Source organism: Orcinus orca, chromosome 6, assembly GCF_937001465.1.
Source record: "Orcinus orca chromosome 6, mOrcOrc1.1, whole genome shotgun sequence".
In the NCBI taxonomy this organism is placed as follows: domain Eukaryota; kingdom Metazoa; phylum Chordata; class Mammalia; order Artiodactyla; family Delphinidae; genus Orcinus; species Orcinus orca.
Window position 1 is genome coordinate 32,276,967 of NC_064564.1, and position 24,683 is coordinate 32,301,649.

Genomic DNA, 24,683 nt, shown 5'->3' on the forward strand with positions numbered 1-24,683 from the left:
TCCAGCCCCCGAAGTCTTTGGACTGTAGGAAGAGACGGCTCCACAATCTTCCATGGGCCACAGTTGCCGCTTCTCCACCACATCCCCACACTAGCTCATGTCCTGTCTCCAGCAGGGGTGCTCAGCAAGTACCTGCTGAGTGAAACTCAAATAAATGAGCTGCAGCCTGAGGACTCCAAAAAGTATTTTGTCAGCAAAGCTCAGCTGCCACAATGTAGCCCTGCTAATCACCTTCTGATGGGATAACGACAGTGTTTCCCTGTCCAAAACCCTGCTGGGCAGACGGTGTTTGCTGATCTTACCTGAGCAGCATGAATTCCTCAGGGGACCTTTCTGGCCACTCCTCCATTCTGACCTGGCGACCCTCACGGGGAAGGCTGGCTTGTCCTTTGGCAGAGGTGGCATGGATGGGGTAGAACAGAATGGATCCTGCAATGCCCTCTCGGCGGTGACACCCCACCCGGAACTCAGGTTTGAATCCTGGTGCCCACATTATGAGAGGCGAGGTTTGGCAGCTGCACTGGACCTGTTAGCAGACCCTTCCCTCCTCTTTCCTTCTTTAAGCACATCCTCTGATTTTCCTTGGGAGCCCCACCCTCCATCTATGTGGTCTGAGGGACTAACCAGGCCCTGGGATGCAGGATGAGGACATAGCTTGGGCCCCACCCACCACTGTGATTGTTACCTAGATGAGCACAGGACTCCAGGACAGGGGGCCCCATCTTTACTCGAGCTATTAGAAAAAGACAATTATTTCTGTAAGGTGGCTGACAGGCTAAAATATCAGCCTGGAGCTTGTCACCAGCTTGCCCCACCACTACAGGGGGCCAGAGCAAATGGGTGGGGTAGGGGACACCCAGCTGAAGGCATCTGTTCCCTTCCCTGGATCCCCTTAGTCCCCGAACTTCTCAGTGATGTGAGCTAGCAAATTCCCTTCTGTGTTCAAACCATCGTGGGCTTCTTTCTGTCACTCACGACCCAGTAAAGTCTGGGTTAATGTGGCAGCTCACTTCATTTCACCTTCCCCATCCATAAAACGGAGGCTGCCCCATCTTCTACAAGACTCACTATGAAGGGAACGCTGCCACCTACAAACTTCGACCCGAGGGCAGCCCCATGCAGCGGCATGCCCCAAAATGCCAAAGACTGGACCTTGGGAGTAGAGGGGGGACAAGGCAAGTTCCAGCTGAGGAGGGGGGAAGGCTCCAGGGCAAGGGCTAGAATGTCAGATCTAGACATGCCATGTTAGTAAGAGCAGCAAAGACCCCACGACTCCTCCTGAAAGATGCCCCCAACGTCAGCTCCACCCTGACACCCCAGGCGGGTCACACTGTTGGTCCTGGCTCTGCTGGGTGACTGCCTGCTTCTGCTACAGGCCCAGATCCAGGGTGTCCTCTGGCATCACCCCTTCCTGATACCCCTTGAAGTCAGGCTCCCCGCTACAGACCTGATTCATGGCAGAACAGCCATGAATCTCCTCCCGGCTCTGTCCCCCGCAGGACAGCACAGGCTGCACCCGGCCCCAGGCCCAGCCCCCAACGGCAGGCTCTGGTTAATCTGACTGCCATCTGAGACCTGCAGCCAGCTCCTCCAAGAAAGGCCAACTCACAGAGGTATTTCTTTCATTAAAACACGAGAAGAAGAACGAACGAACAAACACCGGGAAAGAGGCGTTCTGGGAAGCACTGCCGGCGAGCAGGGCGCTTCTCCCTCTCCTGACTTTCTCGTCCCGCTCCATCTTGGTCAGACATTCAATACTTCCTTTTGGAGAACACATAGATTTGTTTGACTTTGAATATTGAATTTGGAGGCTGTTCAGCAATTTCAAATTTCAGGAGTGGGGCGGTGGGGAGACACTGTAAATTAAAAAATTCTTTCCTCTTCGGTTTCTACCCAAGATTGTATATTTTTTTGATGGCAAAATTAGGGATTAACTATAAACATCTGTTTGTTCGATACTGACATGGTTGTGAGAACAATGACCAAACCATTGGCGCTGGGGGAGGGTTGGATGCTGCAAGTCCACGGTGGAAAGCTCTGGGCTTCCTACCAGGATTCCGAAAGTGTGGAGAAAGAAGAGGTGTGGAGCGGGGATGGGGGCAGGGGTGGAGGAAGGAGAGATCCAGGAGAAGGCTGCAGGGCACCCCTCTGTCCCCCAGGGCACCTGCACATGCCTCGGCCATCACTTGTCCTCACTGGACCCGGGGCTCCCCGCCCTGCTCTGCCCACTCAGTCCTCATTGTCAAAGCCTCATCCCCTCACCAGGCTCCACAGGTCCTTCCTGTGCACCTACTGTGTGTCAGGCACTGTGTCTGAGGACATGCGGGAACTCATTTCACCTTAATCACCTCTTTAAAAGCCCTATCTCCAAATACAGTCACATTCTGAGGTGCTCCGGGTCAGGGCTTCAACATATGATTTTGTGGGGGACACAATTAAGGCCATAAAAGAGACCTTACTGAGAACAATGTTGGCAGAGTGATAGGGAGAAGGTAGACATAGGGCGTGGAGGTGTAGGGAGTGGAGAACTGGAGATAACTGGTCAGGACAGTTCTTTCGAGAAGTTTAGCTGTGAATGGGGGTGTTCTGGCTACCTATTGATGGGGAGCAAATCCTGCCAACACTTAGTAGCTTAAAATAACAATTTATTTTTCTCATGACTCTGTGAGTTCATTAGATGCTTCTCCTGCCTCACTTGGGTTTGACTGGGGACAGCTGGGAGGTCTAAGATGGCCTCATCCACAGAGCAGGCCATCTGTTTTAGCCATTGGCTAGGAGCTCCCTAGGGCTGCCATCCAGGGTTTCTTGGTTCTCATCCAGGTGTCCTCTCCACGTGGCTGCTTGGGCTTCCTCATAGCATGGCACTGGGTGTGGAGAACCAGCACTCCAAGAAGCCAGGCTCCATGGGGCAAGTGTGTATAAAGCCTCTGTTTGCATCACGCTTGCTAATGTCTTACGGCCCACAGTTACCCATATGGCCAAGCCCAGAGTGGGGTGGGAGGGTGAGAAATCTGGAAGGCATGGCTCATGGGAGCACTGAAATCAGTGTGCCACAGGGTCCAGATGCAGGAGGCAGTGGGAGAGGCCTACATGGTGGCAGCAGGAGGTGTTTGCAGGTGGTAGTGACTTGCACATCACTAGAGAAGGGAGAGGCTGGAGGTAGTAGGAGCAGAGTGACAATTTAAGACATGAGAGCTGCGCTTTATTGAGCGTTTACTGCACGCTCTTTTCTAAGGGCTGACGACAGCCCAGCAGTGCACTTGTGTTTGCATATCCACCACACAGAGGCCTCAGAGCTCTACATCTGAACTGGGTGCCCAGCAGAGCCAATAGGCCTCCGGCTTTGTCAACCTCAAAGTCCCCAACCACTGCACTCACTGCATCCCAATGGCAGGTGTGGCCCCCAATTCCTATGTTCAAGTCCTGACATATGAACAGCCTGACAACAGAATGTGACTTATTTGGAAATGGGGCATTGTAGATGCCTTTAGTTAAGATGAGGTCATATTGGAGTAGGATGGGCCCTAATCCAGCATGACTGGTGTCCTTATAAAAAGGGCAAATTTGGACATAGACACACACAGGGAGAACACTATGTGCAGATGAGGGCAGAGATCAGGATGGCGCTTCTACAAGCCAAGGAGCACCAGCAAACCACTGGAAGCTTAGGAGAGAGGCCTGGAACAGATTCTACCTCACAGCCCTCAGCAGAAACCAATCCTACTGACACCTTGATCTTGGACTTCTAGCCTCCAGAACGGAGAGGCAATAAATTTTTGTTCTTCGGGACCCCCAGTCATGGTGCTTTGTTTTGCCAACCCCAGGAAGCTGATACCCTGGGGGATGAGGTCAGGGAAACTGACAGGAGTGGGGCCCAGACCTCAGGGGGAGCCTGGCTGTTGCAGGAGGAGACTCCACTTCCCTCCCTAAGGAGAAGCAAGATGGGTTCAGGCATAACTGGGGCACCAAGGAGGACGATGAGCTTGATTTTCCTACTTCAGTTAGAAAGCCAGGGTTTTCACTGGGAGGACGAGGTGGGGACAGACTGGCCCCTGAGTAGTGGTGCATCAATTAGCTATTGCTGCATAAGAAGCCCCCCCCAAATTTAGTGGCTTCAAACCACAGCAGCTGCTTATGGCTCACAAGTCTATGGAGGAGCCGGGCTCCTTCACGAGGTAACTTAGGAACGCGGGTGCAGTGACCACTGGCACCACAGCACTTGAACACAGGCTCACTGGCCCGCCCCATCTCAGCTTGTCTTCACGGCAAAGGCAGGAGCCAGCAGAAAGCTGAGCTTGCAAGGACCCCAGGCCGAGCTCAGAACTGGCACTCCTTTAATGCCATCACATTGTACTGGACCCAAGGGGAGGGGGGGATAGATTCCAGAAGGGCATGGGTACAGGGATAGAGGAAGGGGTGAAATCACTCTATCACAGGTGGGGAAGGCAAAATATCATTGCCATAGAAGATGAGGGACAGGACTGACCAGGAGCCCCAGGAGAATTTCCAAGCAGTGCCCATCATCCAGCCGAGAGGGGAGACTCTGAGTTTGCTCTGGAGTCAGTCCAAAACACTTGCACACTTGAGTCAGCTCCTCTGGCTTCAGGAAGAAGAGTCTGCTGGACACTCTGGTTTGTCCTACAATTTTTGTCCCTTGTTTGGGACAAGCCCATGACCTGGCACACAGGCAGAAAGCCACCAGAACCACTCTACCCGGTTGGAGGCCTGGCTTCCCTGCCCCCTTGCCAGGCAGGCTACTCACTTCTCTGCATCTCTATTTCCTCATCTGTGAAACGGAGGAAATAGGAAGACAGCCCCAATTCTAAAATCTAGAAGACCCAGAAACCTGGGAGCTGTTTCTGTAAGTTTGTGAAAAAACAATTTGGCGACAGTCCTGACCTTGCACAAGGCCATCTGTGCACTGTTTACCATCTCAGAATCATCGTTCCCACATTCTGTTCAGCAGATAGAGGGCTTGAGAACATAATGCACATACATAGTACATGCATGTGCCTCCCAGTACCTGAAAGCTTGAAGCCAGAAACCAACTGGCACAAGGTTTCCTATGAGGCACTCTGGACCTGAACCACCTTTTCAGTTTCCGGAGATGTGACAAAGTTATAAAGTGTCCAGCAGGTGCCTGGGGGCATGGCAGGAGCCTCCTGATGATACAGCGAAGGTATTGGAGGGATGGAGGGTCAGCTTAGTTATCCACTCCCTGTCGGGGTTCTTAGTACCACTCTAGTGGGGAATGTTGATAATGGCAGATGAGGGTGGGAGTATATGAGAAATCTTTGGACCTTGTGCTTAATTTTGCTGTGAACCTAAAACTACTCTAAAAAATAAAGTCTTTTTAAAAAAGATATTGGAAAAAAGAAAATAATTTTTTAAAAAATAAAAATCTAGCAACTTTTTAAAAAAGATATTGGAAAAAAGAAAATGATTTTTTAAAAAATAAAGGAAAAGATCTAGCAACCAACCAACTAACCAAAAAAAGCAAACAGATTCAAAGAGAAACATGAAGTGAATCATCGTGCAGCAGATCTGCAGGTAAGAAAGGCACACAGCAAGGACTCAGTCAGCTAAAGCTCAGACTGTTATGAGAAAGCCCTGACATGAGAGTCCTCACTCAAGCCTTTGCAACCGGGGGAAGACACAGCTCTGAGACTCACACTCATGGCTTCGTTCAGCATTCAAACATCACACACTGAGCGACTACTGCATGTGGGCATTAGGCCCTGAGTATCCAGGGATACTCTGACAATTGGACAATGATGATGCAACAGAGTGACTTGTAAGAGCACTGGGGAGGCTCCCACCTCAGCCTTGGAAGAGTATGGAGGTCTTCCTGGAGGAGGTGCCCTCTAAAATGACTCAGAATAGAAGCAGGAGTTCGGATGACCAAAAGAGGCCTTGAGAAAGCAAGTCCAACAAGGCACATTTTTATTAGTTCCCCTGGTAACCCTATGGCCCCTCCCCTGGGGGCAGTCTGAGGAATAGCATCCCAACACACACCCAGCTCCCAGCTGACGGGAAGGGAGGGAGTGTGGTGGGCACTAGGCATACCATGGGAACTAGGTTCTCTTTGCAACCCATGCAATGACCAAGAGTTTTATCCAGAATAGGTACAGTGTCCTAAATTTAATAATAATAAATTAAAAACATGTAGCCCCCACAGGAAACTGAACAGAAGTATTGAATAAGCATTTCACAAAAGAACATATCTACATGGCAACAAACATAGGGAAAGGTAATAATACAAATTAAAATCCCAGTGAACTGACACCACCCAGCACAGATGAGGTAAAATGAAAGAGACTGACAGCATCAAGTGCAGGGAGGACTTAGAGCAACATGAATCCCACAGAAGGAGGCTGAGACGGTGCGGCCACTTTGGAGAGCTGCTGACAGTTTCCACCCGAGCTGAACCTGCGTGCAGTTGTGGCCCAGTGCTTCCACCCCTAAAGCATACCAAATTAAAATGTGGGCAATGGGGCTTCCCTGGTGGCGCAGTGGTTGAGAGTCCGCCTGCTGATGCAGGGGACACGGGTTCGTGCCCCGGTCCGGGAAGATCCCACATGCCGCGGAGTGGCTGGGCCCGTGAGCCATGGCTGCTGAGCCTGTGCGTTCGGAGCCTGTGCTCCACAACGGGAGAGGCCACAACAATGAGAGGCCCACGTACCGAAAAAAAAAAAAAAAAAAAAATGTGGGCAATGTATTCACCAGGAGACCAGACTCAATCAATCAACACATCCGTCCAGTCGGTCTGCAAATATTTATCAGACACCTACCGTGTGCAGGCACCCTTCTGGAGCTAAGGAAGCAGGAGGAATGAAAGAGATCTCATTGTGGAGGGGAAAACAGACATAAACAAGATAAAGCCAAAAAATGGATAATGTGATTTCTAGGGATATGTGCTAAGAGCACTGGAGCAGGGAAAGGTGAGGAAGTAGGCTAGGGGTGCTGGCATGGGCTGGGTGCTAGGGAGCTTACTGAGAAGACAGCAGAGAAGAGAGCATCTGTGAGAAGTAGACAGAGTTGGCTGTGTAAGTGTCTGGAGGAGGAGCCGTCCAGAAGAAGGAACAGCACGGGCAAAGGCCCTGGGGCAGGTGTTGGAGAGAAAACTAGGAGGCCGGCATGACTGAAGAGTTGGTTGGAGCAGAGAGAAGGTGGAGGGAGTCTCAGGGGGCCAGGGAACTTGAGGAGACCAGGAAGGGAAGTGGGTTGCACTCACACGTCCACATCCCCACTGATGGAGGCAGGCTGGCTCTCACCCACATTTGTATCCCCAGAGCGATAACCTGACATTTTGCAGGTTCTCAAAAGTGCAGCAAGTTGGCTTCACAAGGATAGGACCTGGAGCCCACTGCCCCTCCATGCCCACCTATTGTGTGGACTAGGACCTGACAACTTTTCTTACCTGACCAACGCCTTTCCTGAAGTCTTGGAGCAGGTCCTGGGGGTCCCCAGGTGGGCATCTCAAGCTGCTGTGTACAGGAGGCTGCAGCCTGCATGCTCTGGCCCTGGGGTCTGCAGCACCCCAGAGAGAACCACTGGGCATAGGCACCCCTAGAATCCCACACGGCAGAGCTGCCCTGCACACATTCACCACTCTGAGTCCCTATAAATACCCCGGGCTCAGCAGAGAGCCTCCTGATCATATTATGACCAGCCTAAATAAGACTCCTTTAATAAGAAGAAACACACGGCCCCATTTATACACAAGTGTGTAAAATATATTAAAATAATTTTAAATGCATGAGTCACTCACAGAGAGTGTGTTTTTAAAAAAATCACAAACAGTACTTTGTGGTGAAGACAGCAGTGAACAGGGACTTGTCCTGCAGACATGGGACCCTAGCAGGGAAGGAGCACAGACATGCATGGGACACGACCCCATGCCCCTTGCAGGTCAGCGCTCCCTCGACAGGAACACCGAGTCCAGGCTTGCACCCAGACAGTAAACAGCGCCATCAGCATGGGAGCCTGTGTCCTCCTCACTTTCCACGCTTCACACACGAGCACAGACACCACAGTCAGAGCTGATGACCCTGTGGTTTGGGGGCCCAGAAATGACACTTCCCATTTCACTGGCTCGTTCTTGGCTCCAGTTTCCTCATTTACAGACTGGAGAGAAGAACCCTGCCTCTAAGGGCTGGAGGTGCCCTCAGAGGCAGCGCCACTTGCCGCACTGTCCTCTTACAGCCTCTCTCACATCGCATGCCTCTTGTGAGGGGACGCTCAGCCCGTCATGGGCATCCCAGGCAGCTGATGTCGGAAGGAAGCTCTTTTCTGCAGGCACCAGGCCCCCTGAGGAGAAAGGCGACCGTGGGGGCTCCGAGGACTGCTTCTCAGGGCCTCATGCAAAACAGAGTCCTAGCCTCTCCCTGCTCCCTGCCTTGGGGCCAACCCATCACTTTGGGGGTTAGGATTTCAACATATAAATTTGAGAGGAACACAAACATCGAGTCCATAACACCTAGCCCCCTCCAAAAGCAACTAATGAGTTTTCCTTGGTCTTGAGTTTTTTTCAAATATTTGATATGTTTCAAATCATTGCAGTTATAATTGTTGCTCAAATTATCCCATATTGGCCAGCAGGGGGCTCTTCTCCTTGGCCCCAGGTCCTTTTCACATGTACCCAGTAGCCTTAGTCACCTCCTTGCCATCTGTTATAACAAGAAACCCCAAGCTCATCTTGCCTGTTTCCTGCCCCAGACATAGACCAGCTATTTCTCTTACAGAGCCCTGGTTCCTTTTAGCGGGAAAAGAGAGTCCACAGTGAAGGCACCAGATGTGTTCATTGCTACTGGATTTATTGTTTCAAGGAACGTTCGGTGGATAGAGCTAGAACACATGAATTTTTTAAAGATTTTCTTTTATTGTGTTAAAATACGCATAATGTGAAATTGACCATTCACCATTTTTAAGCATACGGTTCAGTGATATTAAACACATTCACATCATTGTTGAGCCATCACCACGGTCCATCCCCACAACTCTTTTGATCTTGTAAGACTGAAAGTCTGTACATATCAAACCATAACTTTCCATTCTCCCCTCTTCTCCGCCCCGGCACCCACCATTCTACTTTCTGTCTGTCTGACTCTGACTACTCTAAGCGCCGCACGTGAGTGGACTCACACAGAATTGGTCTTTTTGTAACTACCTTATTTCACTGAGCATAATGTCCTCGAGGTTCATCCCTGTTGCAACATGTGTCAGAATTTCCTTGTTTTAAGGCCGAATACCATTCCATTGTCTGAATAGACCACATTTTGCTTATCCATTCATCCATCAGTGGATACGTGGGTTGTTTCCACCTTTGGCGAATGTGACCAAGGCTTCTATGAACATAGGTGTACGAATGGCATAAATAACTTTTTGTTGCAGGATCAAAGGAGGGAATGAAGACAAGAATGCATGAATGAATGGGCAGTGCGTGCTCAGAGCATCCAGGCCTGGGCCTTCTCCCGGACCCCCAAGGTGTGGTTTCCGTGTCCTCCCTCCCTCCCTCCTCTTGACCTGCACGTCCTCCATCAGCTGGGCCATCGGACAGCGCCATTGCTACAAAGAAACACCATGCCCGTTTTTTAGAAGGGCTTCTACCAGTTTGTTTCACACAATGCCTAAGGTCTCCTTGACAAGTGGGAAATGCAGGCAGGAATCCAGAAGCTTCTGAACAGCAGCTGCTGGCATCACACAGACTGGACATCAGGGCAACACTGATGTACTCCTCTGCTTTCTCCTCCCCCTTCTCTGTGTTCTGCTTCCTCCCTCATCTTGCTCCGGCCCTTTCTCCTCCTCCCCCTCCTCCCTGTCTCCTCCTCTTCACACACCAGTGTTGAAGCAAAGCCAGTGGCTGCTTGAAGGTGGGTAGACAGCATCAGAGGATTCCAGAAACTCTTGTAGGTGGACAAACAGCATCAGAGAATTCCAGAAGTTCTTGAAAGTGGATGAACAGCATCAGAGAATTCCAGAAGCTCTGAGCTGGAATGGGTCCTCAGAAAGCATCTATTACATCTGACTGTCTTAAACTTATTTAGCAATTATTCCCTTGTTCAAATAACATGTTACTAGAGCCTTAGTAACTCAGAGCTGTCAGTGGGGCTGCTTCGATGGTAACCTTCTCTGACAGTCCTCCATGGAGCTCACCCCATGCACTCCTATTACAAAGGGCAAAATGCCACATGGCTGACAAAGGGTGTTTTCCAGCAAATTCCCACTGGGGGCAACTGGGGGGTAAGATTCTATGCTTACCCACCAACTCCTGGCAGCCACTGGTTGGGGTATAGTGTGTGAATTACTGTGAGGATGGGCTCTGGTGGCAGCAAAACCCCTCAGGCAGCCTGAAGCCAGCACCTGCAGGTGGAAGTCAGGCCCGGGCCATCATTCATCCATTCACTCACTTATTCATTCACTGAAGGCCTGACTGACCACAGTCTGGAGGGGATATGTGTGAGTGTCCAGGTTCAGGGCAAGCCCAGGGGATGTGGGAGCATAGCCCGGTGCCCAACCTAAACAGAGAGGTCCCTGGAGAAGCCGTGCCTGAGAAATATCTGCTGTTGGCCAACCGAGGAAGAGTAGAAATGATGCCACAGGCAGGGGAGGGAGCTCCGGAAGGTGAGAGGTTCTAGACATGGTGGAACCCACAGGCCAGGCAGAGGGTGGTGAGGGGAGAGGGTGGACGGGTGGGTTGGCTGGGGGACTCTGGGCCTGGCCCCAGGCAGATGGGAGCTGTTAAACAGTAAACCTGACAATGACAAGGCCCTGAGGTTCCTAGCAGCCACCTGAACGAGTAGAGCTCCCCAAGGCCACACCCAGGGTCTTGACAATCACCCTGCCCCTGCCTCAGTGTACCACCCCAAGGCCCTGGGAGGAGAGGCATTACATTCTAGAGCCTGCTGGAGCGAAGGCCAGGCTAATATTGTCATATGAGATCTTCACACACATCCTCAGCACGTACTTGGCCCAGGATCTCCCAGCCTGTAAGTGGCATTCACTCTTCTGGCCCATAGATGTTTCTTGTGCATCTACCACATCCCAGGCACTGTCCCAGGAATGAGGGCGCAGGGATAAGCAGAACAGGCAGGGTCTCTGCCTTCCCAGTGGGAGAGCTGGCCAGAAATCCATCAACTGATAACCGCTCCAAAAATTGCACACAATGATAAGTGCCACGAAGACCCATGTGGGAGGAGGGTGGGGCAGGGGGCTGCTTCCTTGACAACACCTGAGTCACTCCCATCAGCCCCTGAGACACCACACAAATATCATGTCATACGCTCAAAATAATTTTTAAAATCCTTTGTGAGAAAATCCTGCTTGCTAAGTGATCGGGCACCTCAAGGAGGATATGAGGTTTTATTATTGGTCCCTATTTTAAAGAAAGGGAAACTGAGGCACAAAAAAGACAGGTAACTCACCCAAGGTCACACAGCTAGTGAGTGGTGTGTCAGGATTTGAACCTAAACTAGCATGGCCCTCAACCACCGAGCCAGGCTCCTTCCATTGCTCTCAGCTAAACCTTCTTAGGAATCTACTTGGGGTTGAGGATGCAGAGCTGAAACAGTAAGTTGCTCTGGCCTGAATTTATACCCCAGCTCTGCCTATGTAAGTATAGGCAAGTCATTCCTTTTCTGAGCCTCAGTTTCCTCATCTGTGAAATGGACTTGGTAGTCTCCAACTTGAAGGGCTTCAAGATTAACCTTGATGACAATTAACCAAAGCAGTGCCCAGTGTTGGTGCTCCATAAATGGTGGAGGCAGTGGTGGCACACTTACAAGCTCAGGGAGGGCACTGGGTTCCAACTGGGCTCCAAGGCTGGGGGACGATGCTGCTATGAGCTCCCACACCACATCCCCCCAGGAAACACCTGGAGGGTGCCCAGCTCCAGGACCAGGTCAAACCCCTCCAGAGCCCACCCTGCTTATGCCCAACCCACCTGCCCCTGTTCACACAGGAAAGAAGTACCCTGCAGGGACCCTGGAAGGGAAAGAGCCCAGCCTGGCATCCTCCTAGCTCTGGGAGTTTTCTGAGCATCTGCAGTGCACACCCAACCCAGCAAGAACCGGGAGGTCTGAATCCAGGTCTGTCTGGCTGCAAATCCAGTGTTCCTGTTGCTCAGGAGAATGTCAGGTGGAAAGGAGCTGCTGCTGGGGGCTGTCAGTCTATGCCAGGATTGAGACAGCCATGCCCCAAGACAGACTCCAGGCAAATGCACAGGGCATCACAGCAGAGGTGAGTGCCAGCCAGCAAGGCAAGGCAGTCAGAGTAGGCCACCCTGGAAGTGACAAGGGAGCCCCAACCTGGAGGAAGAGAAAGGACACACAGCAGGGGAGTGCAGGGAAGAACATCAAGGCCCAGGAATAGCATGAGCAAGGGCCCTGAGGAAGGAAGGAGCTTGGCATGTTTGAGAGGCTGAAGTACAGCATGTCAACCACAGGCAAAGGCACTTTAGACTGCTTTGCATTTTCCCCACCGTCTACCAGGCAACACACTCCTGTGCTCAAGGTCACATGGTGGTCTGGGAGAGAGCGTGCCCCAGGAAGAACCCCATTCCTGCTACCACCTTCCTTGCCCCCCTTCCCTTTTATTATCTCCTGTCTGTAACTCTCATTTCTGCCCCCTTTCCCCACCTTTCTCCTCTGTCTCTCCCCATCTCCACTGAGTCTCGTCACTCCCCTTTAGCTGTTTCTTTACCCCCTCCACCTCCTCTCTCTCTCTCTCTCTCTCTCTCTCTCTCTCTCTCTCTCTCTCTCTCTCTCTCTCTCTCTCTCTCTCTCTCTCTCTCTCTCGGCACCCTCCCCCAAATGCTTCTACATTGGTACTCCATTATTGCATCTCCTATCTCTCCAACTCTTTTTTGCCTCTCCTCTCTCCGGTTCCTCTCTTTCTACCTCCTGCCCCAGGCCAGTCCCCAGGGCCTGCTCCCGCCTCCACCTGCCCCTTCCCCACGCGGGTGCCGCCTCCTGTGCGCAGCGCCTCAAGCCTTGCTAATGTGTTTCGCATGGCGCGTCAGTCAAACACCCTTCTAATGTCCTTAAAGCACGCAGAAAATTGCATCCTTATGAAAAAGAACAAAAAAGCAAATTGCCTGGTGGAGGCGGAGCAGCCGCAGGGCTCTGGTGGCGCGGAGTTCAGAGGGGATGAACTGGCAGAGGTCTGCCGTTGGCAGGAGCCAGAATGCCACCTCCTCCCCGCCGCCTTCCAGGCAGCACCGACACCTACCTTCTCACCTCCTTACGTACTACTTTTGCCCACCTCTCCACGTTTGCTCCCACCACTCTGACCTTGTTCTGTGTCTTTAAGGCCAAGCTCCAAACTGCCTCAGAACCTTTGCACTTGCTATGTCCACTGCCAGGTAGACCTTCCTTCTTGTCATTCAGGTCTCAGCTGAAGAGTCAGCTCCTGAGAGAGACTCTCCCTGACCACTCTGACTAAAGCTGCCATCACACTCATTGTCTATCACCTGCTTTATTTTCTACAAGGCATTTTTTACTTCCTGAAATCATCTTGTAGATTTAATTGTGGCGTCTATGCTTCCAACATGAGCTCCTTGCATTAGAGACTGAGTGCCCCATGACTAGCACAGTGCCTGACACACAGCAGGCGTTTAATAGATACTTGGTAGACAAATGGATGAGACTCATTCTGGGCAGGCAGGGGCCACTGGGGACCCTAAACCATCTAGAATATACCAAGCTGATGGATAAGGGGCAGTGGAGACCCACAGAGCTGAAATCAGATCCAAATTCTGCTGCTGACAGCTGTGTGTCCCTGGGCAAGTTGCCTAACATCTCTGAGCATTATCTTCATCTTCGGAATGGGAGTAGGGCACCTATCTTACCAGGCTGTAACTGGACCAATGAGGCGGGAAGGGCCTGTGTCCCAGTCCTGAGAACCCCACCACATTCAGTTACTGCTTGTTAAATGAATGAATGGCCCAAGAAAGAGCTTGATTAATATCAGACAGTCCATGATAGCGCTGATGTCAGACACCGTTATTTCCTGAAACACTAAGAAGGAAAAATTTTTAAAACGTTGCCAACGAAGACATAACCCAGTGTTTTTTTAGCACCTAGAATTTTTATCCCATACTTACTCAAGGATCTCTTTTGAGCTTAATAAGACATAAATTTCTATCACAGATCACTACTGAGTTTACATTAAAAGGAAAAAATCAGGGAAATCAATGGACTGAGTGTTCCTAATACTTCTCCGAGGTCAGAGCCACCTATGAATTGATCCCCCCACCCCCGCAACCCACAGCCCTGTCCCCCTTAGCCTCTGCCTGGTGGGTGAGTGGATCCGAGTTCCCTCCATGCTGTTGCCCTGTGTCTTCCTGCACCTTGAGGAAGAGCCCTTCCTCCCCCCAGGCTTTGTGGCTTTCTCCATCGAGATGCCTGAGAGGTGCCTGAGAGGTGAGGTGCCTGAGAGGTGAGGGGCCTCCACTGTCCAGCCAAGAATACCTCCTTAGGGACAGTCACATCCTGCAGACACGGGGCCCACAGTGCCTGGAACATACACCCCCCAACAGTCATATGAACCCAGATTTCAGAAATGGGAAGATGCCGTCTTAAAGTCAATGAGATGCAGTGTAATACAATGTGAGAACTAGGACAAAGGGAACTTTTGAAGTCACAAAAGGGAGGGGCCCCTGCAAAGGCAGGAGGACCGCCTTCTGCTGCACCATGGATGTGGAGTGGCCTAGGGACCAAGGCCAATGAAGAACTTCAGACTCCGATGCATGACCCTGTTGCTGTTGTCACCTTTCTGCCCTGCCCACCTATGAGGAAAGAGGAGTCCTGGCTTCCTTACTTCCCTAAAGTGGGGCTGGGAGGATGGTTTTGGAGATGTTTCTTTCAGCTCAGAAAGTCTGTGGCCAGACCGAGCTGGAGGGGCCTATGGGGCCTCTGTAGTCATTCTTAGCCTGGCTGCAGCCCTTGAGAAACCTGGACCTGGAGAGGCCTTGGGGGCAGAGGCTCGGGGGATCAGGTGGTCCCTTGAGTGTAGAAACGAAATCAGGCAGTGGGGCAACCAAAGACGGAGGAGATGTCTGGTTTCTCCTTGGACCCTGGAGCTCCAGGAAGGTCCCTAGGAAGTGTTGCTTACTCCAGGTTGAGCGGCGGCTGAGCGCCGCTTCAGGCCCTGGTTTCCCCTTAGGTACAGTAAGAGAGCACCCTCCGGCTCCAGGAGACGCAAACCTCGCACCTGGCCGGGTTAATGTGGCCCTGGGTCCCTGTTTCTTTTCTTCCACGTTATGGGTTCTCACCAATGACCCGACAGGAGAATCCAGAACAGGGGAAGAGTGTAAACCTGAGTAAACTTTATTTGTTAAAAAGAGGGGCAGCAGAGGGGGGGATGGGGAGCCCCCGCCCTGTTGCGCCTGTCATATCCTGGTGGTGCCGGCTCCGCGCAAAACCAGCGGCTAGTCGGAGGCTCTGAAACGGGCTGCGGACCCCAGGCCGGCCGCGAGACGCCCACTTCCCCCTGAACGCTTCCTGCGATCCTGGTCTGAGCTGAGCGCTGCACAGAGCTGGGCTCCCGCTTCCGACAAGAAGAACGACTTGCTCAGGATCGGGGTCACAATCCCCCATCTCCGGCCTGCTCTTCAGCCAAAACTCCCCCAAAGTCCCCCTTCTTGCCCAGGCCCCTACCCCCACCCCATAAAGCCCAGAAGCGCAAACTTCGCTCTCGCCTCCGAGCGCTGCTGTCTGGCTAATCCCGGGTGCTGCTCACGGGGTCCTGGCCGCCACGGGCGTTCCCCGTCCACCCCCATTCCAGGTCCACTTATCTCGCGATAAGTGGCTTCGGGCCCGGGCTCCGGGCTCCAGAGACACAGCCGCGACCTCCTTTGCTTTCCGGTGTGGTCTCCGGGTTTTGTTTCCCAGGACGTTGGGGCGGAGAAGAGATTTGTGCAGCAGAGGGGGAGGGAGCGAGAAGACCGTCCCTCCCCGAAGGCCCGGGCCTGGAGAGAGGGGAGCGGTTGCCACCAGGCAGGGAGGGGGCTTCCGCACAGGGTGGCCCGGGTGGCCGGGATGGGGTGTCACTCAGGCCTGGCGACTGCATCACTGTCCGTGGAAAGGTTGCCGCTCTTCACCTAGAGTCCTGGTTCTGCGGGCTACGGCCCGCGGTAGAAGTCTTGGGATGGGCAGTAAAACTTCTGCCTCCGAGCCTTCGGTTTTTTCTGGAGCGGGCCTGAGCTTCCATCGGGTCTCATAGGAATTACCCAAGCAAGGAACCCCGAGATGCCAGGACGCAGCCGGCACATGGCCGCGTCCTCTCCCGGGCCTCCGGGTCTCGATCTGCTGCAGTCACCCCGTGCCCTGTCCGCCGAGGAGCACAGTGACGCAGGCGGTGACAGAAACCCCTCCCACCCCCTCTCGCACTGGAATCTGGACCCCCTCATTCGGGGCCCAGCTCCCCCACTGACCGGCTGGTGACCTCATGACAGCAGTGCCCCCATCAGGTTCCCCAGCTGTGCCTGGAGGGGTTGCCCTTGCGCTGTGGCACCGGATTTGCTGTGCGCCCTTCCTCTCTCCCTCCCTCTTAGAGCCCTAGTGCTTTATGGCCCTTTCCTCCAGTCCACTGAGGGGGCTGCCTTGGGGAACACCATAGAACCACAAGGCAATCTGCCCGAGGTTGCATTCCTCAGATTTAATAAAACCTGAGGACCCCGAACGAGGTCCCAGAATGGACTGAAGGAGTGTGGGTCAGTACGCCTCCTCTCTCCTCTTCCACTCTCCTTCCACAACTCTGCATCGTTAACAAAGGCTGTGATGGAATTTCTGTCCCCTAGGCCCAGGAGGGACAGAACTCGAATTTTCACTCCCACCCCTGCCACACTTCGAGGTGGAGACGATTAAACTCAGTAGTTTACCTGACTTGGCTAGCCTGGGCCTGGCTCAGGAAGATTACAGCAGGACCACTACATTGAGCAGAACTGGGGGTAACCCTAAGGGCTGGAAGGGATTAGAAGGTGCACTCATACACTGATGGTCCATTCCTTCCCTCCGGACTGCAGGTTTTCTCAGGCCCTTCAGGGGACAGTGACAAGTGAATATTCTGGGAGCTGTTTCAAGGTTAAGAGCCTAGAAAGGGAGCTTATTTTCCAAAGACTTGGCAGGGCTGGGGCTTGCAGAGAATTGCCTGCTGCCCTCAGAAAACACCCTCTTTCTCACTCCTCCCAGCCTTAAACCAAGGCCTGAGATGCTCGGGTACCAGTAATCCAGGTGCAGGTTTCAGGAAAGGGCGATCAAGCAGCGATTTAAAAAGGAAGTCATCAGCCGCTGCAGGTGGAGGCCATAACGGTTTTCACATACTGAAATGCAAAGTCTTCGTCTCAGCATAATGTTCCTGACTCTCTTTCCCTCTTATTTGCACCTGCAAGGACCTGGTTTCAAATCTCCGTCCTGTTTGGAACCCTGCAGGACCAAGTTTCCATCTCTCCCCTAGCTTTAACCAGCAGTGGCCATTTTTCCATTTCCATACCCTGGTGGTAGTCCTAGGAAGCACAAAACCAGGAACCAACATGCAAGCTCCCAGCCCAGACTAGACCAGAGAGGAGGCAACCAGGAGGCAACCGAGGCTTTCCGTGTGTGGGGAGGGGGGAGGGAGGGCAAACACGTGCCACCAAGCCGCGCCCCTGGAAAGGGCACCCTGCGTGACCTTGAGCAGTTTGGTGTCGTCGGCCCTCTGCCTCGGTCAGGTACTCCCACAGGTGCCGGTACTCGGCTGCCAGATGCCTCCCTCCTGTGTATACCGTGGAAAACTTGAAAACTCAGGGAGGCAGGCGCCTCTGCAGGCTGGAGCTGCGGATGGTGGCCGGCCTCTGTGAAAACCCCGAGTCCTTGGTTTCCCATAGGCCTCAGGAAGGGCTGGCCCGTACAATCTCAAGGACCTCGCAGTTAGTCCTTAAAGCCCCAGGAGACTGAACCAACAACAGGAGGCGGATCTCAGCCCCGGGCAACTTCCGGAGTGAGCGCCGCGGTGCCCTCGGGCTGGCGACCCCTGTGTAGCCCGTTTGCTACCGTCTGGAGTGCCCTGGGCTGAGAAGGAAGGGCAGGAGGTTCAGAGTGGCCCTCATGCCCAGAGTGGAAACGATTCCTAGGATCCTGCAGCGACCGAGCTGCCTGCGTGCCCGGCCCGGGCCAGGTGGAGCAGGTCACGGCTCGAGTCCACGTAGCCAGGGGAAAGGATGTTTCAGAAGACACTGCGCGTGTCCCTCTTACCTCGCCGCGTCCCCCCGCCAACGTCGCGGATTCAGAAACCGCCCCCCCATCAAGTCCCGCTGTGTCATAAAATATTTTATTGGAAAAAAATCACCGTCTTCGTAAGAGAGGGGTAGGGGCCCCAGCGATGTCGGGTTGTCCGGGCGCCATCTCGGGCCGTGGTGGCCTGCGCCGGGCCGCAGGGTCCCCCGACGCGCGGAAGCGGGTGTGTGCCTGGAGGCGTCCGGGCCCGGGGGGGCGGCCCGAGGCGACTGGGGGGTGCAGGATAGGATCGGGGCGTGAATGCTCCTGGAGCGCCTGCCTACGGCGAGCTCCGAGAGGAGGCGACCTTCCGCCGCGCTGGACGTGTTTCCAGGCTAGGGCCCGCGAGCGCACGGGTTTGGCTTCAGGGTCTGTCCTTCCTTGTTTGGCCCCTAAATGTCCGCATTCAAGGTAATAATAAAAAGTTTACAAAGCAAACGGCGTGGACGCAGAAGGGCCGACTCGCGGCTTCCGGCGGGTTATGGGGGCCGCGGACTGCGCTGGGGTTCCCTGGGCCCGAACCCTCTGCCGCGCTCAGTCCTCGTGGCTCCGGTCGCCGGCCTCGCCCGGCGCCTCCGCCGGCTTCTCTGCCTCCTTGGCGCGCTCCTGCTCCGTGAGCTGTTCGCTCGTGGGGATGGAGTTCTTCTTGGGCCTCCCCTTGGGCTTGGTGGGAGACTCCAGGCCGCCGCCCTGCAGCACCTGCGCGGGAGACGGGCGGCACCGCGTTGAGCTGGGACTGGGCCGGGGACCCCCGCGCCCTGTGTCCAGGCAGGGCCTGAAGAGCCCAACGAGGCCATTCGAGGCCGCGCCTAGCCCCCGAGAAATGGCGGCCATTTGTCTGAGCGCTGCTAGGGAAAAGCGACCAGAGGGTCCGGCAGAGGGGTTCAAGTCTTCCAGGAATCCTGAGGATTCAGGGAGCGCGAAAGGAGCTGAGCTAGGGCACCCAGTGGGACAGAGAGCAGAGAGGGTCCCTCTGGGCACCAGGCACCGAGGGAATCGGGAGGGTTGGGCATAAGTCTCCATGGTGGAGCACCTCTTGAAGAAGGCTACAGGGGCACGGCCGCAAATAGAGGGCGCAGAATGCCACAAAAACACTCACTATTTTCTTCCACTTCATCCTTCGATTCTGGTACCACGTCTTCACCTGCAACTGGCTCAGACCCAGGGACTCGGCGAGATCTATTCTGGAAAGAGCGGGGTGCACCCTCAGCAGGGCAAGCAGCCCCCCTCCCCCTACCCGCTGGGCTTAGCCTGGCCCCGCGCTACCTGTCGGGCGTGGAGAGGTACTTCTGCTTCTCGAAGCGTTTCTCTAGGCCCATCAGCTGCAGCTCGGTGAACACGGTGCGGCTCCGACGCCCCTTCTTGGCCTTGGTGCCCGGCTCCCCGGCGCCAGGCGCCTCCAGCTTCCCGCGGAGCTGCAGCTCGAGCGGCAGGTGCGGCGCGCCGGCAGCGCCGGGCAGCCCAGGCCCCGCGGCAAGCAGCGCCGAGCCCAACCCGGAGCAGCCAAGCGGCGCCAGCGGGAACTTAAACACCGCCGCCTGCTCGGCCTTCAGCACGGCTGCGGGGAGAGAGTGGGGAGCCGGGTGAGCTCGGGCCTTGCTCCTCCTCCTGGAGATCCTCGCACCATGCGCCCTAGCCGAGAGCTCTCTCTCAGCCGGTGACCCCAACACAAAACCTTCGTGCTGGCCGGGAAGTGAGAGATTTGCGCCAGGCACCTAGGCTGAACCTCCTCGACGCCAGGGTCCCCAGAGTCTGGGAAGGGGACCTCCCCCACCCGGGCTCTGCCTGGCATTCTCCAGGCCCCAGCTGCTCTGAGATTTCAGGATTCTCAATGAACAAGGTCGAAGCTCCCAAACACATAGAGTATGTGTCACGGAAAAGGGAAACCAAGAAAAAACGGCACAGAGTTAGGAAGATAAGCATTTGCCCCAACTAAATAGGCTTTGCTGCATTCGGGGGTGTGGGGAAGAGTTTCAGTGGAAGAAGCACATCTGCTCTTCTGTGCAGGGCAAAACAGCCAATTCTGAGGGGCAGACAGCGGGTTGTCAGCAGGGGTGAAGTTGGGCGCTTCCCGGAAATTCCAAAGCACCCCAAGAAATGGGAAATTTGTTCTTCCTGTTTTCTCCGTTTAGACTCTTCCCCACGAAGACGTTTCAGTTTTCATTAGTCCTAAACGATTTTTTTTTTTGCCCGCTTCAAACGAATTATTAACAGTGCAGCTGGAGGCAAAAGGCAGCAGAGATTGGACTCAAAACGAACAAACTGGCCCTGCGGCCCCCCAGGCAGGCGGAACACTGGCTGGAGGTTCACTGCATGTGGAGGAAGTCGGCTCCCTGGGCTGAGGTCACGCTAGAACGTAGGAGGGCTCCCTGCCCAGAGAGGCATCTCACTACCAGTGAGTGCTCTAGCCCCGATGGAATCGGGAAGGGCCCAGGCAAGATGTGCGGGTGAGTATGAGGAGAGAGCCCAGAGGGGAGAAAGGATCCTTGGGGGAAGGTGAGAAAGGAAGGGCAGACCCACCCCACTGAGAGAGGCCGGTTGGAGAGAGACGGGGAAAGGCCAGAAGAAGGGGTGCAGTGGAGAGGGCACAGAAGGTCAAGACAGGGCCCCGACAAGGAAAGAAGAGAACCGAAAGGGACAGAAAAAGCCTGAGTTGCTGGTTCAAGCTCTGCCAAGGTGCAGCCGACCTGGAGCAGAAGGGCCATTCGGGCAGCAGCTCACAAACAAGCCTCTTGTCCCCAGGCAAGGCCCAAGGGGCTCTGTGCTACAGCACAGGTCGGTTCGTCGCCAGCCTGAGACCCCGGGCTCTGGGAGGCTCCGGGCTGGCTCGGGCCAGCGTCAGCCCCCAGCATAGCACTCGGAGACACGGGCCTCTTTCCCAAAGGTCCGGCTTTCCCGGCTTGGGCAGCCGCGGCCACTCCCAGCCAGCTCTCTGTGGGAAGGCCCAGGCGCCCGCGGCCTGAGGTCGCTTTGACCCGAAGTCTCACATTAGTAGTCTGGTCCAGCGCCCACGATGGGGATGCGGGCTCGGGTCCCCGGGCCTGGACTCCTCGGGGCTGGAAACCGCAGGGTCGCAGCGAAGAAGAGAGCGAATGCCCTCCCGGCAGGCCTGGCCCACGGGCACGAGGCCTGGCTTCTGCGCGGCCCAGCGCCTGCCCCCTTTGCTTCCCCGCCGGGAGCGCGCGGAGGGAACGGTCGGGGGCCTGCGTTCCCGGAGCTGCGTCCGAGAGACGCCGCGGCTCGCTTCCTCCCGCCGAGCCCGGCCAGCGCCCCGCGGCCCCAGGCCCCGCACGTACCCAGGTGGCTGTGGAAGGGCCGCGCCGCCAGCAGAGCCTGCACGCCGAACTTGAGCAGCTCGCCCGCGGCGGCGGCGGCGGCGGCAGGAGCGGCGCCCTTGGGCCCCGGAGGCTCAGTGAGGATTTCCTCGATCATGAAGCTGCGGTAGCGGTGCGGCCGGTGGTCGGCGCAGCCCTCGGGCGGGCCGAAGCGCACTGCGCCCGGCTCCCCCGGCCGCTGCATCGCGGCGCCCCGGGGCTTGGCGGCGGCAGCGGCTGGGGCGCGGGGCCCGCGCGGGGGTCTAGGCCGGCCCGCAGATCCGGGCGGCGCGCGGGCGCCGGTTCATGCCCCCTCCCCCGCCGGCCGGCCGGGCGGAGGCACAGGGCGCGGGCGGGGCGCGCGGGGCTCGGCCGGTCGGACCCGGGACTGCGCCCCCGCCCCACTCTGCCGCGCCTCTAGCCCCGCCGGCCCCGCGTCACCGCCCCGCCCCGCCCGGCCGCCCCGCCTCGCGTCGCCGCCCCCCACCCCCCAGGCCGAGCCCGAGGGAGGGCCAGAGATGGGAGGGTGGCAGGAGGGAGGGGGCCGGGAGAGGGGCCAACCGTCCCAGACAGAGGGAGACCCAGCGGAGCGCACGCCCAAGAAGGATCGAGCCGGAGAGCTCGGGAGACAAGACCCCCGGGGATGGGAGCTGAGGGATCGAGAGAGAGGTGAGAGAGGGTCTACAGCGAGACAGCGAGGGCCACACAAGATGCGAGACAGTGACGTGAGGATGCCAGGGACACCGAGACGTGCGCAGAGAGCAACCGACAGAGGCGCGGGAGTCAGCGGGCCCTGACGTGCCGGAGAGCACAGAGGCAAGCAGGACAGAAAGAGGGGGCAGTAAAGAAAGAGATGGGACAGCTATCAAGGCGAGCGGCCTGGGCGGGGTTTAGGGAGCCCCGGAAAGATCAGGAGGAGGAGAGGCAGAGACCCCGAAGCTCGGCTGGAAAGGGGGTGGCGGTGCTCAGCCTCCGTGCCGGGACGCATGGCTGCCCGCCCGGGCGGGAGTGCAGCAGTGGGCCGGGTGCAACTCGCAGGGTAGTAGCTTCACCTGTGCCTCAGTTTACCAGGTACTGCCTCATTTCTCCTGAACTGCCCTGAGAGGCAAATTTCTCCAGCCAGAATTTGCTTGTATTACCAAGTGGTATGTGGACACATCTACACAACCCTAGACGCTGTGGAGTGGGTTGTGTTCCCCTAGTTCTAGCAAGAGATGGATGCCAGGACAAGGAAAGCCTGCAGCTTTGCCTTTTCGCAGTTTTGGAGCATCAGAGAAAACCAGTACTGGGTGGAGCTGGGTGAGAAGCCACAGGGTGCCCTGGGAGTCTGGGGATAAACTCTGGTGTGACCAGCCTCCTCTCTGAACTGTAAAGTCCCCAGTGTGACTGAGGAAGGCCAGAGGCTTTGCTAGCTCCCTCTCTTCATCGTTGGGGGAATGTAAGTCCAAGTCGTGGGGTGAACAATCCCAAAGCTCAACTTTCCGCTGAGTTTATCTCTTTGGCGATGCCACTTGAGGCAAGCCACGGCCCCATTCTGGACCTCAGTCTCCTTACCTGTCCCTGAGAAGATGCTGACACTCGGCTCCAGGGAGGCTGTGAGGACTTCGTGTGGGGGGGGGGGGGCTGTTCCCATGGGCTCCACAGGGTCTGTTAGAGAGGAGTATATAGTTTGTCCAGGCAAGGAGGGTGGGGTGTCAGTGGAGATGGATGGGTGTCCCCAGGAGACTGGGGAGGGTGCCTGCCCCTCTCCTCCTGCCCATCGGGAGTCCCTCAACTGGGGTCCTCGGCCACTTCTCCTTCTCATGTGAGCTCTGCCTTGGGCCTCAGTGGTCACCTCTGAAAAATAGGATCTACCACACCCATGGCCCTGCCCCAAGATGGTGCATCTTCTGTAGCTCCAGCTGCTAGTGGTGAGACCCTGGCACCTGCCCCAGACCCTGTGTGGACTGGGAGATGCCCAAGACTCATTGTCCATAGGGACAAAGAGAATGTCTTACCAGAGTCTCTGAAAGCCCAGCTGCCTCTCCCCCTAGAGGCTGAGTGACTTCAGCCAGGGCTGCACCTTTCTGAACCTCCCGGCCATCATCAGAACTGAAAGGTGGCCTCCAGGTGCTCCATGTGTGGGTGATCTTGTGAGTCACATAGCTTCTCAGAAGGGGACAGTGTGGGACCTACTAAGAGTGATGGTATCCCATACTAGGCAGGCCTCTATCCCAGTAGGAGGTAGACAGACAGGGGTGGTTCTGTGCCACCTCTGTTGGCCCAGCAGCCACCCGGCAAACAGAGAAAAGCCAGTGTCTCCTGGAGCCCTGGGCAGTCCAGCTGGGACCCCTCCCTAGATAGGTGCTTGGGTGTCACCCAGTCCAACCACCCACTTTCTCAGATGGTGAAACTAAGGCCCAGGAAAAAGAAAGTACTGGCCCAGGGACCACAGGGAGCAGGGTTGCTCCCTGTGTATATGGTATGGGGCCCATTTTTCTCTCACCTCCCTCCACCCAGTAGGGCCCACTGGCCATCTCTTTTTTCTTCTCCTCCTCCCTTCCACATCTTCCCGAGGGCATAGCCTAGTCTGCTGTGAGGGTTAGGCCTAACCACCCCCACTCCATCCCTTCACCTCCTATTTGGGCCCCTGACTGAAGCCACCTGGTTTTGAACCATCTCTGCTCCACACAATTGCCTCCCTGAAGGTCTGAGGTCCTCCAGGTGGGAGCTCAGGACCCAGATCAGAGGACTTGGGAACCACATCGATCAGCTCTCACCAAATCCGTTTTGCCCCCGGTCCTGGGTCAGGTTTAGGGGTAGGAGGTTATTTTCAGTATTGAGGCCTCACCTCTAGATTTTGGGGAGTCAGAAGACCAGTGATGTCTAGCCCCCACCCTATTTCACGGGTGCTGAGTGGTCAGAGTGCTTCCCCTCAGCTCCTCGGGATAGTTCCAGGTGGCTGCGGCTGAGGGCTGAGCAGTGGCGTCTGCTGGGAATGAGGCCCCAGGGCCCTTTTGGGGAATGCCCTGGAGCATTGGAGGTCCGAAGGGCTAAGAGAGCCAGGTCCGCCCAGTCACCCCTCAAGGCCCTCCCCTTGGTGGGTAGGCCTCTGATCTACCCCCTCCCGGTCTGTCTG

General features: G+C 55.5%; 1 protein-coding gene across 1 annotated transcript; it reads right to left on the minus strand.

The window, feature by feature from the left end:
- Nucleotides 1-18,712: 18,712 nt before the first annotated feature.
- BARX1 (BARX homeobox 1) lies at nucleotides 18,713-21,770 on the minus strand. Its single transcript, XM_004284103.2, has 4 exons — nucleotides 21,548-21,770; nucleotides 19,518-19,809; nucleotides 19,351-19,435; nucleotides 18,713-18,950 (listed from the first exon to the last, which is right to left on the minus strand). The coding sequence occupies exons 1-4, from the start codon at nucleotides 21,768-21,770 to the stop codon at nucleotides 18,786-18,788; spliced, it is 765 nt and encodes a 254-aa protein (XP_004284151.1). The 3' UTR covers nucleotides 18,713-18,785.
- Between the last annotated feature and the right edge of the window lie 2,913 nt (nucleotides 21,771-24,683).